A 14,335-nucleotide genomic window follows, 5' to 3' on the forward strand; every position below is an offset into this window, starting at 1 on the left:
TCCTTCTTACCCACCGTGTGCCCTTGCGCCGCCTTTACCCTCCTGCCTCCCCTTCTTCCCCACCGTGTCCCCTTGCCCGTCCCCACACACACCACCTACCGTGTCCCTTTGTCCCCACACCCCCCACACCCCACCCCTACCGCCACCACCACCACCACGCAGAGCCGCTGCCCATGCTGAAGCTCAAGGACTTTCCTCCCACCTCCGACTTCCGCCGCGTGCTGGCCCGCCACCACGATGACTTTGTGGCCATGCTGGGCAGGTGGGGGCCTGGCTGCGGGGTGCTGGGGTGGGGCTGGTGGACGTGTGGCGAGCGTGGTGGCAGCGGCGGCAGTCGTGTGCGGGCATGCGTGTGTGTGTGCGTGTGTGTGCGCAGCCGCTGCATTGGAGAGGCTGCAAGACCACTGCAGCGGGCCAGCTGGCGGCCGCGGTTGGCCCGTCCCGCCGTTTTTTCGCCGTGCGTGCTCTGCGGCTTGACCCTGCCAGCCGCCGCCTACCTGCGCCGCCCGCTCGCCCGTCACCCCACCCCCCGCAGCTGCATGCCCGCTTACTGCCACCCCACACACGGCCCGCTCAACCTGGCCACTCTGCTGCCCTGGTACACCAAGCTTCCGGACCTGGGGCCCAAGGGCTACATCGCCTATGGCAGGTGGGCGCCTGGGCCATTCCATGGCAGCGGCGAGGAGGAGGGCTGGCTGGCTGGCCTGCCTGCCTGCCTGCTTGCCCGCCGCCGCCGCCTGCTCGCCGCTGTATCGGGGTCGCGGCTCGTCGTGCCGCCGCCGCGCGGGCCTGGGGCTTGTGCTCCCTCTCCGCCGCCGGCCGCGCGCCCCCTCACGCGTCCTGCTTTGCATGCTGCGCTGCGCTGTGCTGAGCAATCCTGGGCCCTGCGCTGTACTGACCTGACCTGACCTGACCTGACCTGTGCTGTGCTGCGCTGTGCTGTGTTGTGCTGCAGGGAGGAGGAGCACGAGGGCGAGGGCGACAGCGTGACCAAGATGCACGAAGACCTCAGCGGTGGGTGGCGGCAGGGCAGGGCGGGGCGCGCCTGGGCCGCTCGCCACGCAGGGGGCGTGCCCCCTCACCTCCGATTACCGATCACTTGAGGCGGCTGCTGCCTCCCTCTCCTGTTGCGAGTGCACCACGGCCCCAACCTCGCCCCTTTGAACCTCCCATGGTCCTCCCATGCTCACACCCTCCCGGGCTCATGCACTCGCAACGCCTCCCCGCTCCTTCTGAACCACCCCCCCGATCCTCCCTCCTGCCGCAGACGCCATCAACATCATGATGCACACCCAGCACCGCCACGGGCAGGCCCCCGGCCCGCCGCGCTGCGGAGACCAGCCACACGAGGAGAGCGACGCCAGCTACGGCGGGGCAGGTGGGCCGCCGCGGCTGCTGTGTGTGCTGCGGCTGGGGGCTGGGGCAGGCAGGCGCGGGCCGGGTGCGCTTGCGCAGCCCTTGCCGCAAGGGGTGTGGGTACCGCCGCTGCCTTAGTTTCGGCAGCTGCGAGCGGGGGGGCTCCCGTCTCTCTGCCCATGCAGCGGCCCCCACCTGCCTGCCTGCCTCCACCCGCCGCCCTGCAGGAGCGGTGTGGGACCTAGTGCGGCGCTGCGACCGCCCGTGTCTGCGCAGGTTCTTCCAGGACGCGCTGGAGGGTGCGCCTGCTGGTACTGCATGCTGGTACTGCTCGTACTGCCGACGCTGCTGCTCCCAACAGCCCCTGCCAGCCAGCGGCACAGGCCCACCCCGGCCTGGGCCCGGCTCGCGCCTGCGCGCTGGCTGGCACGGCATCCGCCGCCACGTGCCACTTGCCTGCGCAACCAAGCCCCGCTGCTGACACCACCCTGCCCTGCCGCCCGCAGGCCGCATCCCGGGCTGCCCGCCGTTTGTGCACAAGGGGCAGCCGCTGCAGGCGGGGGCGGTGCTGGACGTGATGCACGACCAGTGCTTCATGCTGACGCGGCGCCACCGCGAGCTGCTGGCAGCGCCGCCGTACCGCGTGCACACATGGCACGTCGAGCAGTACGAGTGGGAGGCGGTGTGGATCCCGGGCGGCTGTCCGCACCAGGTGCGCCGGCGGCTGGTTGTGTGTGTATGTGTGTGGGTGTGGGTGGGTGTTAGGGCGGGTGGAGGAGGTTGCCACGTGTGTGTATGTGTTGTTAGGGCAGGCGGCGAGGAAGTTGCCGTGTGTGGAGTCATGGGGTTGCCGTGTGTGGGTGTGGTACGGCGCGTGGGTAGGAGGGCGCCCTGAGTGTGGGCAGCCGAGCGCCGCCACGGGCCCTCCGCCTCACCAATCAACACACCAATCCATGGCACGCACCCCGCTGTCCCATGCCGCCTGCGGGCCCTTCTGCCCCCCCCCCCCTGCTCCTCCGTCCCTCTCCTTCCCCACCTCCACCCCGCCTCCCATCCCTCGCATCTTGCCAAGCCTGGCCAACCAAGCCTGCCGCCTCCCACATCCTGCGCAGGTGCGCAACCTGCGCAGCAGCATCAAGGTTGCGCTGGACTTTGTGAGCCCCGAGGCGGTGGGGGAGTGCATGGTGCTGCGGGAGGAGTTCAGGTGGGCTGCGGGGCTGGTTGTAAGCCGGGCTGAAGCTGGTGCGGGCAGCGGGTTGTGCACACGGCACCGATGCTGGCGCCGCGCCGACGGCCTGGCGCCGCCGCTAGCGGTGCATGTCGCCTGTGTGCCCAACCCCACAACCCGCCGCGTACACCCACACGCCCGCGCCCCGCCTCGCGCCCCGGCTTGGCAGGCGGTCGGCCATGAAGGAGCTGGCACTGTGGCAGGCAGACAACCCTGGGCAGCGCGAGGCCGACATCGGCACCCGCCACTTTGCCGACAAGCTGCAGATCGGCAACATGGTGCTGCACGGCTGGCTGGCCGCGCTGGGCCTGCTGGAGGGGGCGGCGGCGGGGCTGGCCGCGCTGCCGCCGCTGCCGCCGCCGCTGGAGGCGCCATACGAGGACTTCGATGTGTGGGAGGCAGAAGTGGAGGGGCAGGGCTAGGGCGGGTGCCAGCAGGGTCGTGAGCAGCCGCAGCCGCAGCAAGCAGCGGCAGGGTCGGCCGCAGGGCCAGCTGCACCCAGCAGCAGGCACAGGGCGAGGAGCAGGCGCAGGGTTCCCACGTGGAGCGGGCGCTGAGCGCGCCCAGCCACCGCCCTGCCTTCGCCCATTCGCACGCGGCAGCGCGTGGTTGGATTGACACCAGTTGATCAGTTGATTAGTTGAACAGCATGACATGTAACCAGCCCCCGATGTGAGAGGGGAAGGGCAGCTGGTTCATGGCGCCCCTGTGGGGAAGGCGCCGGCGCAAAGCAATGTAGCGAAGTGCAGCTGCTCTCCGTGTGACGCGCCAGTGGCATAACCACATGCTGTTTCATCAACATATAGTGCCCGGCGTCCCAATAGGAAAGGCAGGGGTTGTCCGCGAAAGTACCCTCCACGTCAGCGCGTCTGCCTAAACCTGAGCGCATCCTCCTTTTGGTGGGGTTCTGCAGTGGCTGATCGCCGCACACACTGCTTGAGCGGGGTACTTGACCGTCCGGCGCCCGCATTCAGGGACTGGGGCGTGGCCGGTGCCCTGCGGGTGCAGAATACAGCCCCCGGCTGCCAGAGCGCGATCATCTGACAGACACGCAGGTGGGTTTCAGGCGGCAGCAAGCGCGCGGCACCCCACCCGGCATGCCCAGCTGCAGGGGTAGCCCCCTGCTAGGCGGGGACTCAGACGCCCTCAATGAGCTCAAGAAGTGATCGCAACGGTGCATGGCATTCATCCCGACAGCGCGGGCCGGCGTGCGGTCTGTGGGAGCAGCCCTCAGTGCTCCGCCGCCGCCGACGCTTGCCCCCTGCCCTTCGCCAGCTCCTGTCTTCACAGCACTTGCGTGTCTTGTCGCAGCCCCGCCCCCACACATGACCCACCTGCGCCATGGCTGCAGAGGGAGGATGGATGCGCGCCACGCAGCGCCGCGCCTGCTGCTGGCCCTGCTCGCCGCACTGACTGCGGGAGCGGTGCTGGCGGCGGCGGCGGCGCCTGCACCCACACAGCACGCATCAACCAGGCGCTCCCTCATCGTCGGCGGCGTGACTGCCAGAGCCAACAGGTGAGCAGGCGCCGCCCAGGCCTGCCGCCTGCTGCCTGGGCGGCACGGCTCAGCACAGCCTGCACATATGCTCCCCGGAACCACTCCCCAGCCTTGCCTCCTGCCCTGCCCCCTCCGCCCTCGCGGTAGGTTCCCCTACGTTGTGTCGATACGCCGCAACGCGCGCGGAGAAGGTGCGTGCCTCCCCTGCCTCCAGGCCGCTGCCGATGTGCTGCCAGCAGTGCTGGAAGCAGCCGCTAGCCAGCTGGCGGGGTAGCAGGCCTGGCCATGCATGCTGGCGGCCGCAGCCCCCACCGCCGTGCTCAACACTCCAGCTAATGCCTGTTCGGCACCCCACAGCCACCTGGCATCCACCTGTCATCCTCCTTCCTTCTTACGCCCTTCCTGCAGCTCACTTCTGTGGCGGCACGCTCATCACCCCCACCGTCGTCCTCACGGCAGCGGTGCGTGGGCTCCAGCTGCTGCCACACCCTGGCTCTCACCTGATGCGCCAACCAAGCGTCGCATGGAGTAAACCGCAGCCTGTCGTGGGCACGTCGGCAGCCCACACCGCCACCTGCCCACTCACCACTTTCCCTCTCCCGTCTCACTGCCCCCTCTGCCCCCGTCCCCTCCCCTCTCCTCCCCCTGCAGCACTGCTTCCACAGCAAGAGCGGCGCCCTGCTGGACTCGACCTGGACCCGCCCCAAGCTGCGCATCGGGGCGTACGATACCGCGGGGGGGCGGTACGAGGCGCGGGATGCCGTGGCCCTGCTGGTACCGGACGTGTTCAACTGGCGCACCAACAACTTCGACGTCGCCCTGCTGCTGCTCAAGGAGCCTTCCGCGCAGCCCACCGTGCGCCTGGCGCGAGGTGCGGCCGGCTGCGGGGTGCCGCGAGGGCTGGCTGGCTGGCTGGCTGGCTGGCTGGATGGGCGCGGTGTTGGGTGGGCTGGCTGCTGTAGAGCAGGGCGGTTTGGGAGAGGGTAAACGCCAGGAGGTGTTGGTCAGCTAGCAAGGAAAGGGTGGGTGAGTGTGCGGGCTGGTGCTGCCGGATTCTGGTTTGAATGCATGCCCACCCCCACCAAGGCAGCAGCCCCGCCAATCAGCTACCCAGCAGCCAGCCATCGCCCGCCCGTTCCCGCCGCGCAGGCAAGCGCAAGATGGACCGGCAGCGCGCGGGCGCCCCGCTGTACGCGGTCGGCTGGGGAAAGCTGGCCTACAACGGCGCGCTGCCCAAGCGCCTGCAGGAGGTAATATTTGTTTCTGGCTCGATGCGCCGGCCCCCAGCCGCCTGCGGCCATGCCGGAACAACCGCCATGCCTGCTGGCTGGCCGGCTGGCTCCCCTGCTGGGCTGCCGCCACATGCGGATGTCGAACCCGCCCCCGGCGTGCTCCCTCTCCCTGGCCTTGCCTGCCGCAGGTCGCCCTGGATTACATCTCTCTCAAGCAGTGCGCCAAGTTTGCCCCCAAGTTCGACTGGGCCACCAACAGCATGATCTGCGCAGGCGGGTGCTGCCGCTGTTACAAATCGTGTTTTCTATTCAGGTCCATGCGGGCTGCTGCGCGCGCCAGCACCGTTTCGGTGGCAGCAACACACCAGCTCAAGCCGGCTGCTTGCGCGGGCTGGGGCAGGCGGTGTGCAGGCGCCTGCTTGCTGCGGGTCTGCGCCTATGCGCCGTCCAGCCTGCTGCGCCACCCCCCACACCCACCAGCGGCTCTCGCCGCCTGAGCCACGCTGCCCCGCCACGCCACCGTCCCCTGCGCCTGCAGGCTCGCCCGTGTACCGCAGAAACTCCTGCTCCGGCGACTCTGGCGGCCCGCTCCTGCAGAAGGGGCGGGCCTCCAGCCGGGACGTGCAGGTCGGCATCGTGTCATGGGGCTGGAGCTGCGGCAACCGCAAGCCAGGTGGGGGCCCCGCGCGCGGCGGGCGGCGCCGCCGTGCACCGCCGCGCCACGCAGCGGGCGGCGAATTCGTGTCAACACCTGCGGCGCCCTGCGCGCGACAGCAGGGCCAAGCCGGGCCCGACGGCCGTGGCAAGGCTGGGGAGAGGCTGGGGCAGCGACAGCGGCTGAGGCTTCCTTCCCGGAGCAAGCGCACACATGCACACATGCACACATGCACACATGCACACACCCTCCCCTGCCCTGCAGGCGTGTACTCAGATGTGGCCTCTGTGCGGGGTTTCATCGACTATGGCATCAGGAAGCTGATCAAGCCTGCCACCCCCGTCAAGAAGCCGCTGGCCCAGCCAGGCAGGCGGCCGGTGCCCCAGCGTGGGCTGAAAGCCGTGGAGCAGTGGGCTGGAGCGGCGGCAGAGGCGGCGGCGGCGGAGGCGGCAGGAGGCCGGCCCGAGCTGGAGTCGTTTTGGAGGCGTGTTCCCTGAGGTTCGCTGTGCATACATTATACCAGAACCCCGCAGTCCCACTCTGCTTTTACATGTGCGTTCCTCTTCCCGTGATCCCAACTTGTGAATTCACGGTGTGGCGCTGTTGGGGTGGGGGCCTTGCAGACCGTGCCTGGGGAGGTGCAGCCCCAGCCGACGACGTGGACAGCTGTGCAGGCTGCTGCGCATCTGCGCCGCCGCCGCCGCCTCCCTCCTATGTGGCCAACATGCGCCGGTGCTTCCTGCGGGACGCCGCGGTGGACAGGTGGTCAGGCGGCATGCTGCGCTCCCCGCCGCCGCCAAACCCGCGTTCCAGCAGCCCTCCAGCCCGCCGCCGCCCTAAGCATCGGCCCCACCCATCCCTCTCCTCCCTCACCCCCTCGTCCCTCCCTCCCAGCGTCACCAGCTCCACCTCACATCCCTCCCTCCTGCCTGCACTTGCCTTCTGTGACGTCTGCATGCCCTGCTGCTATCCCCTTCTGTATTTCTCCTGGTTGGCAGCACTCTGTTGACATCATGACTGGTGGACTGCCTCATTTATAAACATCCTGCACAGCCAAGCAGGAAGCAGCGCATCGTTGTACACTGAAGCTGAAAGTGTCAGGGGGTGCAAGGGCAAGGTGAGGCAGCGCCGCTGAGCTACCCTGCAGCTGCGCAAGCCGCGGCTGAAGTTTCCCATTCCGGAGGTGTGCCCGCCTCCTGCGTCCTCCGTCCAACTGGGTTGTCTCCCAGCGTGCTGCTCGGCTGCGAGTGGCTCCGTCGAGACTTCACAAGTGTTGCGACTACGTCGATCTAGCAGGCGCTCCGTAACTCGCAACTGGCATTAATTCGAGCGCAATGAGGCAAGCAGCACGATGGAGCAGAGTGTTCGCCTGCTGTGTGGCTCCGCGGCCCGCGCCCATGCCTAGGCTTGCTCTTCAGTGCGCTGCACTTCAAGGGTTCAAACGCCAAGCGCTCACGAGGGTCACTGCTGCCTGTTCCTCGGATGCTTGCCCCGCCCGCCTTGCTGGCCATAGGCCCCGCGCGGCGCCGCCCCGGAACCCCCGCCGCCTTGCAGCATTATATCCGGCCTACAGAACTGGGCAGGGCGGTGTTGTGCAGGGCGAGCTGGACAAATTGGATCGTGCTGCTGACGGTCTGTGCCGCCGTGGGAGCCGCCGCTGGCGGCAGCGCGGGAGGCCGGTGAGCCGGGGGCAGACGCATCGCCCTCACCAGGCAGCAGCAGCCCCCACCTCCCTACTCACGTGACGCGTGCTTACGTGCAGGCGGCGGCTGAAGGGAGACGACGCCGTGCGCGCCGCAATCATAAACGGCGTGCGAGCCCCCAAGGGCCGGTAAGGCGCGCTGCAGCTCACCGCTGCCGCCCGTCCAGGCTCGGCGGCGGCGTGCTGGAGCCCCCTCCTGCTCAGCATGCGCTGCCCTCCCTGCACTGCCCTCCCAACCGCTGCTCTGCCTGCTGCCTGCAGGTATCCCTGGATGGTCTCTCTGCGATACAACGATGAATTTGGAGAGCACTTTTGCGGTGAGAACGACGCAGGGGCAGCCCGGCACTGCAACAGACACACATGCAGGCCTGTGCCCCAGACCTGTGCCCCACGTCTGTTGCCGGTGGGCCGTGGGCGCCCGCGCTGGCGCTGCAACCAAGTTGCGCAGCTGTTTGGCAGGCGGGGCTGCGCTGCACCAACGCGTGCTTGCGGCGGTGCGCCTGCCTGCCCCTGCAGGCGCCTCCCTGATCAGTCCCAACTTTGTGCTCACGGCTGCGCAGTGAGCACGGCTGCCGGCCAGCCAGTGCCCACCTCCTGCGCCTCATGCCTCGGAGCGCTGCTGCTGCACACAGCCTCTCCGCCGGCACTGCGTGTGAGCATTGCGGCTGCCTGCTGGCGCAGCCCCCGTTGCCCACGCCTCCCTCGCTTTCCCTCTGCCTTGCAGCTGCCTGCTTGAAGAGGACGGCTCGGATGCTTCTTCTGATCGATTCTTCCCCGAGGTGTAGCTTTGTTTTTAGCATGCGTGAAGGAAGGCATGAAGGCATGATGTGTCCCTCAGCACCCACCATCTCCATCCCCAAATAACCATGCACACACATGCCCTGCCTCGCCCCCCCTCTGCTCTGGCTGTGCAGGTCCGGATCGGCGGGTGGGAGATGTACGGGGGGCAGTACGAGTCGCGGTACGCCTGGTACGTCTACACACACGAAGCATTCGACCCCGACACAAACAACAACGACATCGCCGTCATCATGCTGGTACAGTACCTGCGTGCTGGGTGTATGTACATGTATGTACCTTGCCTGACAGTGCGAGGGTTGCTGCTGTCGCGGGGCGCCTGCCGGGTGGCCGCTCCAACGTTGGAAGCTGCATGGTACCCGTGCAGGACCGTCCATCCAAGAAAAAGCCCATCAAAATGGTGCCCAGTAAGCCGGCCTGCAGCTGCCGGTACCACCTTGCATCTCAGCCTCCTCGCCACGGCGACCTGCTGCCGCCAGTACACCCGCCGCTGGCGCCAGCGCGGCGCGCCCTGCTCCCCACCGCGCACCTCCCCCCGCCGCTTGCACGCAGCCAAGCCCAACCCGCCAGTCAAGCCTGGCTCTCTGCTGTATGCCATCGGCTGGGGCCAGACCAGCAACAACGAGGATGCGGCGGGACCCAGCCACCTGCAACAAGTGCGCCCCGCGCCCTGGCATGCGTGCGCCTCTCCGTGCCCAGCCCCGGGGTGTCCGGCCTATCCGTCGCTGCCCTGCTGCTTGTGCTTGAAATGTCAAGCCTCTTTCAGCTGCGGTTGCCACAGAACAGAGCACCGCCGTGCCGTGCACGTTGCGGTGCACCTGGCCCAGCCACCAGCCTGCCACTTGGTGCCTGCCCGCTCCACCACACACATGCCCCTGCCCCGGCCCCCCCTCCTTGGCCCTCCAATCGGCAGGTGAGCCTGGACCTTCTGTCCCAGAACGCATGCGCGGATACCTTTGGTGAATACCGAGACGATTGGAAGCGCACCAGCCTGATGTGCGCCGGCTCCAGCTGGCGCAAGAAAGACACCTGTTCAGGCGACTCGGGCGGGTGAGCGGTGGCGAGTGGTGTGGCCAGCAGCCCCCAGCCTGCTTTCAGAAAGCAGGCTGGGCGGCGGGTGTGCAGCGGCGAAGCTTGGTGCGGCCGGCCACAAATCTGCCGCGGCACGGCAACCCTGCATGCATGTGTGAAACTTTGTGAGGACAAACGCGGCATAGCTGACCGGCTCAGCGCCAATCCAAGCCAATTCCTTCGGGAACGCCTAATAGAATCGCCAAGGCTTCGGCACAGGCCTCCCCGGGACCCATTCACTACTAGTGGGGGGTACTGCACTTGGCGCGTCGGGCAGATCAAATAATGGTCTAAAGCTAGACGTTAAAACCGGGAAGTGAAGCTTGTGGAGGCTCTTCCCCACCTTTACCTTTACCTTTATGTGTGCCACGCAAGCCGTGCCCCTACCCCTGACCTTGACCCTCCTATCCCTCCCTTCCCCCACCTATGCGCGGCGCCTCGCAGGCCGCTGTTTGTGAAGGGCCGGAACGCCACGATGGACCGCCTTGTGGGCCTGACATCCTATGGCGTCGGCGACTGCGCTGAAAACCCGGGTGTGTACACATCAACAATCTCTCGCAGGAGCTGGATCGTCAACGCGCAGGCCGCGCTCCTTCGGGCGCGGAGGGAGGACGAGGCTGGCGGGGCGTTAGCGAGCGCGGCGGGGGCGCCGCACATCCGACGCAAGCCCGGGCTGTGAGCTGCCCCGCTTGCCGACCGCCTGGATGGCAAATGCCTGCGTGCCTCCTCACTTTTCTCCAACCACTGAGCACCTTCTCCAACTGTTTATCCTTGACTCAAATGACATGTGCCAGGATGGGCGGTTGCCCGCGTGGCTGCAGCTGTACCCACTTTAACCAAACTTTGATGCCATCGTGCAATACGCGCTGCAATTCCCTTCACTGCCCACCCGTGCACCCTGCCCGCCAGTGCTGGAAGCGAACAACATGGCCAGGCGCGGTGGGGCCTGGGCGCAAGGCTAAGTGCGCCCCTCCTCTCCGCGCTGAGCCCTCACAATGCGCCTGGAGCTGTTATTCTGGGCCGCAGCAGCCCTGCTAGTGTTTGCCGGCAAGTCCCCCGCGGCCCGGGCGACTGGGCGGCAGTCGCTGCGCTTTGTGTTGGTGCCCTGAAAGCCCTGGGGTGGGCATGCACGTGTCGTTCTACGCCCTCACATCGGCGCCGCCCCAGCTGCCGCCACCGCTGGCAGCCGTCCCGCCACACTACCAGCGGCACACAGCCCCCGCTCCAGACTCCAAGCGCCGGACGCGTGCAGAGCGGGCCTTATCCGGCCGCTGGCCTTGCTTTGTCCCTGCAGGCGTGTCGGCGGCGGGAGCCCCCTTGGTGGCGGCTGGGCGCAAGTGGATCACGCTGCTGGGGCGCAATGGCTGTACCTTGCGCGGTACGCTGCCTGTGGTTCTTTGTTCTTTTGTTCCCGGGTTATTTTGTTCCTTGTTCTGAACAACAACAACAGCAACAGGGGACAGGCTCGCACGGCACCAGCTCGGAGTGTGTTAGCATCAGAGCGGCCCCACCTGACACCGCCCGCCTGGTGTTTGGCGTTGTTTGAACCCCCGCAGGGCAGCTCAGCGGCAACCTGTGCACCGAGCGCTCCAGGTGCGGGCGGGCATGGACTGGCTGGCCGGTTTGTGTTGTGGCGCAGTGGGAAAAACGAAAAAAAGGGGAGGCGTGTGTGTGTGTGTGTGCACGTGCGTGATTGTGTGTGGGTGTCTCAAGCGGGGGAACCAGTCAAGCGGGGGAACCAGGAACCCTCCCACTGGCACGGTCGGGCCCCCCGCCCATCAGGCGCCCCCTCCCTGCCTCCCACCCACCTGGGCCGCGCAGGGCACTCACGCTGCTGTCTGCCGGGCTGGGCGTGCGGTCGACGTGGAGGCTGGCGCTGGCTTCCGGCCTGGCTGGGCCTGGCGGGGAGCTGGTGGGCAAGCCCGTCACCCTGCAGGTGGGTGCCACCAGCCCGGCACCGCCTCTCTGAGTGCGGCCCGGCTCGGCATCTCTTCATCACGCCATGCATGCGCCGGCAGCGGCGGCAGCCGCCAAGCCACAGCTGGGACGTGCCCGCTCGGCTCCTCGGGCGCCGGCCGTGCAGCCCCGGGCTCTGCCTGCGTCCTCGCGGCCTGCCACCGACCGCCCTGCGCCGCTGCTGCCGCCGCCCCGTTGCAGCTCACTGGCCGCGCCACCGGCTGCCCGGCGGAGAGCTACCTGAGCGGTGCGGCTGCCTGCGACAACACTTCTGCCTACACCTCGCTGCGGCAGTCCTGGGTGCTGGAGTCGGCGGGTGGCGACACCAGCTTCTACCTGCGCTCCAGCGTGAGCCCGGGGGAGGCGGGGTGGTACGGGGGTGGTACGGGGCGATATCAGGGCGGTACTGGGGTGGTACGGTGATATGTGGGGTGGTACGGGGGTGGTACGGTGCTACGCCTGCGGGACAGGGGCAGGGTGGCAGCGGCACGCGGCGTGTGCCCGCCCTGTGGCCTGCCTCAGGCTGAGGCGCCACGTCGTGCCCGCCTCCCCCGGTCACAGGCGAGAGGCGCATGCGGCGCAAAGTACCTGGGAGCGCTGGTGGCGTGCGGCGCAGCGGGGGACGACCCCCGCCTGGGCCTCTACCCCAAGGCCAGCCCACCAGACTCCTCGGTCCAGCTGGTGTGGGCGCTCACGCCGCTGCAGGAGCCGCCGCCGCCGTCGCCGCCGCCGCGGCCGCCGCCGCGCCCGCGCCCGCCGCGCCCGCCGCCCCGACCAAAGCCGCCCACCCCGCCCAGGCCCAGGCCGCCCAGGTGCGCTGCACGGCAGGCGTGCCTGGCATGCTGGCGCCGGCCGCCTGCCTGCCTGCCTGTCGGAACGGATGCAGCCAGCTCGGCAGCAGGGGAGGGGCCTCTGGATCGGCGCCTCGTGTCTCTCCACGATGGCTTCTCACCGTTGCATTCTTTGCGTTGCATTCTTTGCGTTGCATTCTTTGCGGGTGCTCGTTGCAGCCCGCGGCCTCCTCTGCCTCGCCCGCCGCCTTCGCCCCGACCCCCAAAGCCGCCAAAGCCGCCCTCGCCACGCCCTCCAAGGCCCCCGCCCCCCCCCCAGGCCCAGGCCGCCCAAGCCCCCTTCGCCGCGGCCGCCGCCACCCTCGCCACGGCCACCCAGGCCCCCGCCACCAAACCCGCGGCCCCCACCCCTGTGAGCTGCTGCAGACCCTGCTCTGTATCAAGGGCTGGTCAGCAGACACGTGTGGCATGACAAGAAATCTGCCACCACCCCCAAGCAGCACCCCTCATCGCCCCGGATCCCGGCAGGTGCCGCTGACACCGTGCGTGGCGCGGCGCTGCTCGCCGCCCGCTCATGGCCGCCCCCGCGCTTTCCTCGCCCTTGCTTTGCGGGATGCAGGTGCGACCCGCTGGTTCAGGTGCCCAAGAGCGAGGTGTGCCAGAACGAAAGCGCCAACCCCCCGTACGGGCCGCTGGAGTGCTGCTGGGGGCTGAAGGTGGGCCGGCAGGCCGCCGTCTGGCTGGGCTGCTCCCCTCTGCCAATGCCTGTGTGCCCCTGCACCACCCGCCGCCTGTGCTGGGCAGCCCTTGGCCCCGCCTGGGCACGTCGGCCCCGCAGCGCACGGCGCCGGCTCCGGCCAGCGTGTCGCCCCCAACGCACGCCTGCGCAGCATGCTTCCCCTCCGCCTGATGCCGGCCCGCTATCTCACTGGTCGCGCTGCGCGTGCTGCCACCCGGGCCGACCTCCGTTGCAGTGCGTGCTAGATATCAAGAGAGTCGCCAAGCGGTGTGCCTCGCCGCCGCTGCCGCCTGCCATCCTCGACATCTCTGCCAACCCCCAGGGTCCCCTTGCGTATACGCTGGTGGTGACCCTGGAGCCCACTGCCGACGCCGGCGGGACAGACATCGGTGAGTGCGGGCAACAGGCAGCGGCCCTGAGCACCCCCCATGCATGCGCTGCGGCGAGGGCGTCGACGGCGCCGTGCCTTGTGCATGCACCGCGGGCAGGCCAGCCGCGTGCCGCCAGCTGCCGGGCGCCGGGCAGCACACGTGCGTGTGCATGGCACATACGGCGCTCGGGCTGGCCCTCGCAGCGCTGGGCACCAGGAGCTCCCGCCCCATCCGTGCCTGCCGCCTTCGCCGCCGCCCACGCCCGGCCCGCCTCCTGGCACCCTGCCCTGCCTGTCGCAGGCATTTTCCAGTACCTTGCCACCTACGAAATCCTCGACTCTGACCTCCCGGGCGGCCTGTCACGGGTATCCGGAAATGCCAGCCTGGTGAGTGCCCCCCGCCTCCACCTCCCCCCGCCTGCGCAGCCTAGCCCCCACGCCAGGCAGGACCGGGCAGGGCCCCACGCCTGCCCGGCCACCCGCTGCTGCGCACCGCTCGCATGCCTGCCCCCGGCCCCGCCACCCCGACCCCCGCCTTGTTCCGTGCTCTCGCTCGTGCTCCTCCTGCAGCTTCAGCTCACATTCCCGGACATCCCTTGCGGCTCCACAGTCAATGTCACGGCCATCTCCATACAGGGCTCCTTCCCTTTCACCAGGTCTGAGTACCCATCCGTCGCCCTAGCTTCCACCCCCGCCTGGTGAGCCGGCGCCTGCAGCACGCCCTGCTGTCGCTTGTGTGGGCTTACAGTCTGGCTTCAGCAACAGCAAGCTTGCAGCACAGGCGGGGGTTTTGGTTCTGCCTGGAAGACGCCGGCCTGTATTAAGCCATACCGCAGCCAGCAGCTAGCCCTGCTCTCCCTGTGCTCTGCACAGACGGCACAGCCCGGCGGGGAGCCGGGTGGGCACCCCACACACGCTCGGCCTCCCTGCACCCCACCG

The 14,335-nt window shown here is 68.7% G+C and overlaps 3 protein-coding genes across 3 annotated transcripts in view; all 3 read left to right on the forward strand.

The window, feature by feature from the left end:
* CHLNCDRAFT_139911 (hypothetical protein) overlaps nt 1-3,006 on the forward strand; it is a gene marked incomplete at both ends in the record, with an annotated part of 11,079 nt that extends 8,073 nt beyond the window's left edge. The window contains 8 exons of the mRNA XM_005843719.1: nt 165-262; nt 536-649; nt 956-1,014; nt 1,268-1,378; nt 1,584-1,655; nt 1,863-2,068; nt 2,469-2,560; nt 2,754-3,006. Of these exons, the coding sequence (XP_005843781.1) occupies nt 165-262; nt 536-649; nt 956-1,014; nt 1,268-1,378; nt 1,584-1,655; nt 1,863-2,068; nt 2,469-2,560; nt 2,754-3,006 (1,005 nt within the window). The remainder of the gene's footprint in view (nt 1-164; nt 263-535; nt 650-955; nt 1,015-1,267; nt 1,379-1,583; nt 1,656-1,862; nt 2,069-2,468; nt 2,561-2,753) is intronic.
* A 936-nt stretch (nt 3,007-3,942) lies between these two features.
* CHLNCDRAFT_139912 (hypothetical protein) lies at nt 3,943-6,466 on the forward strand (the record flags this gene model as incomplete). The annotated part of the gene is made up of 8 exons (XM_005843720.1): nt 3,943-4,100; nt 4,230-4,273; nt 4,491-4,543; nt 4,734-4,953; nt 5,232-5,332; nt 5,503-5,591; nt 5,872-5,987; nt 6,234-6,466. The coding sequence occupies 8 exons, from the start codon at nt 3,943-3,945 to the stop codon at nt 6,464-6,466; spliced, it is 1,014 nt and encodes a 337-aa protein (XP_005843782.1).
* Nucleotides 6,467-6,693: 227 nt separating this feature from the next.
* Nucleotides 6,694-14,098, forward strand: CHLNCDRAFT_139913 (hypothetical protein; the record flags this gene model as incomplete). Its single annotated transcript, XM_005843721.1, has 20 exons — nt 6,694-6,731; nt 7,732-7,800; nt 7,933-7,988; nt 8,188-8,230; nt 8,396-8,450; nt 8,586-8,708; nt 8,837-8,876; nt 9,022-9,125; nt 9,383-9,519; nt 9,985-10,073; nt 10,835-10,918; nt 11,097-11,133; nt 11,362-11,476; nt 11,698-11,844; nt 12,058-12,177; nt 12,607-12,699; nt 12,926-13,003; nt 13,262-13,415; nt 13,698-13,783; nt 13,967-14,098. The coding sequence occupies 20 exons, from the start codon at nt 6,694-6,696 to the stop codon at nt 14,096-14,098; spliced, it is 1,800 nt and encodes a 599-aa protein (XP_005843783.1).
* Between the last annotated feature and the right edge of the window lie 237 nt (nt 14,099-14,335).

The sequence above is a fragment of the Chlorella variabilis genome (assembly GCF_000147415.1).
Source record: "Chlorella variabilis unplaced genomic scaffold CHLNCscaffold_27, whole genome shotgun sequence".
NCBI classification, from domain to species: Eukaryota; Viridiplantae; Chlorophyta; class Trebouxiophyceae; order Chlorellales; family Chlorellaceae; genus Chlorella; species Chlorella variabilis.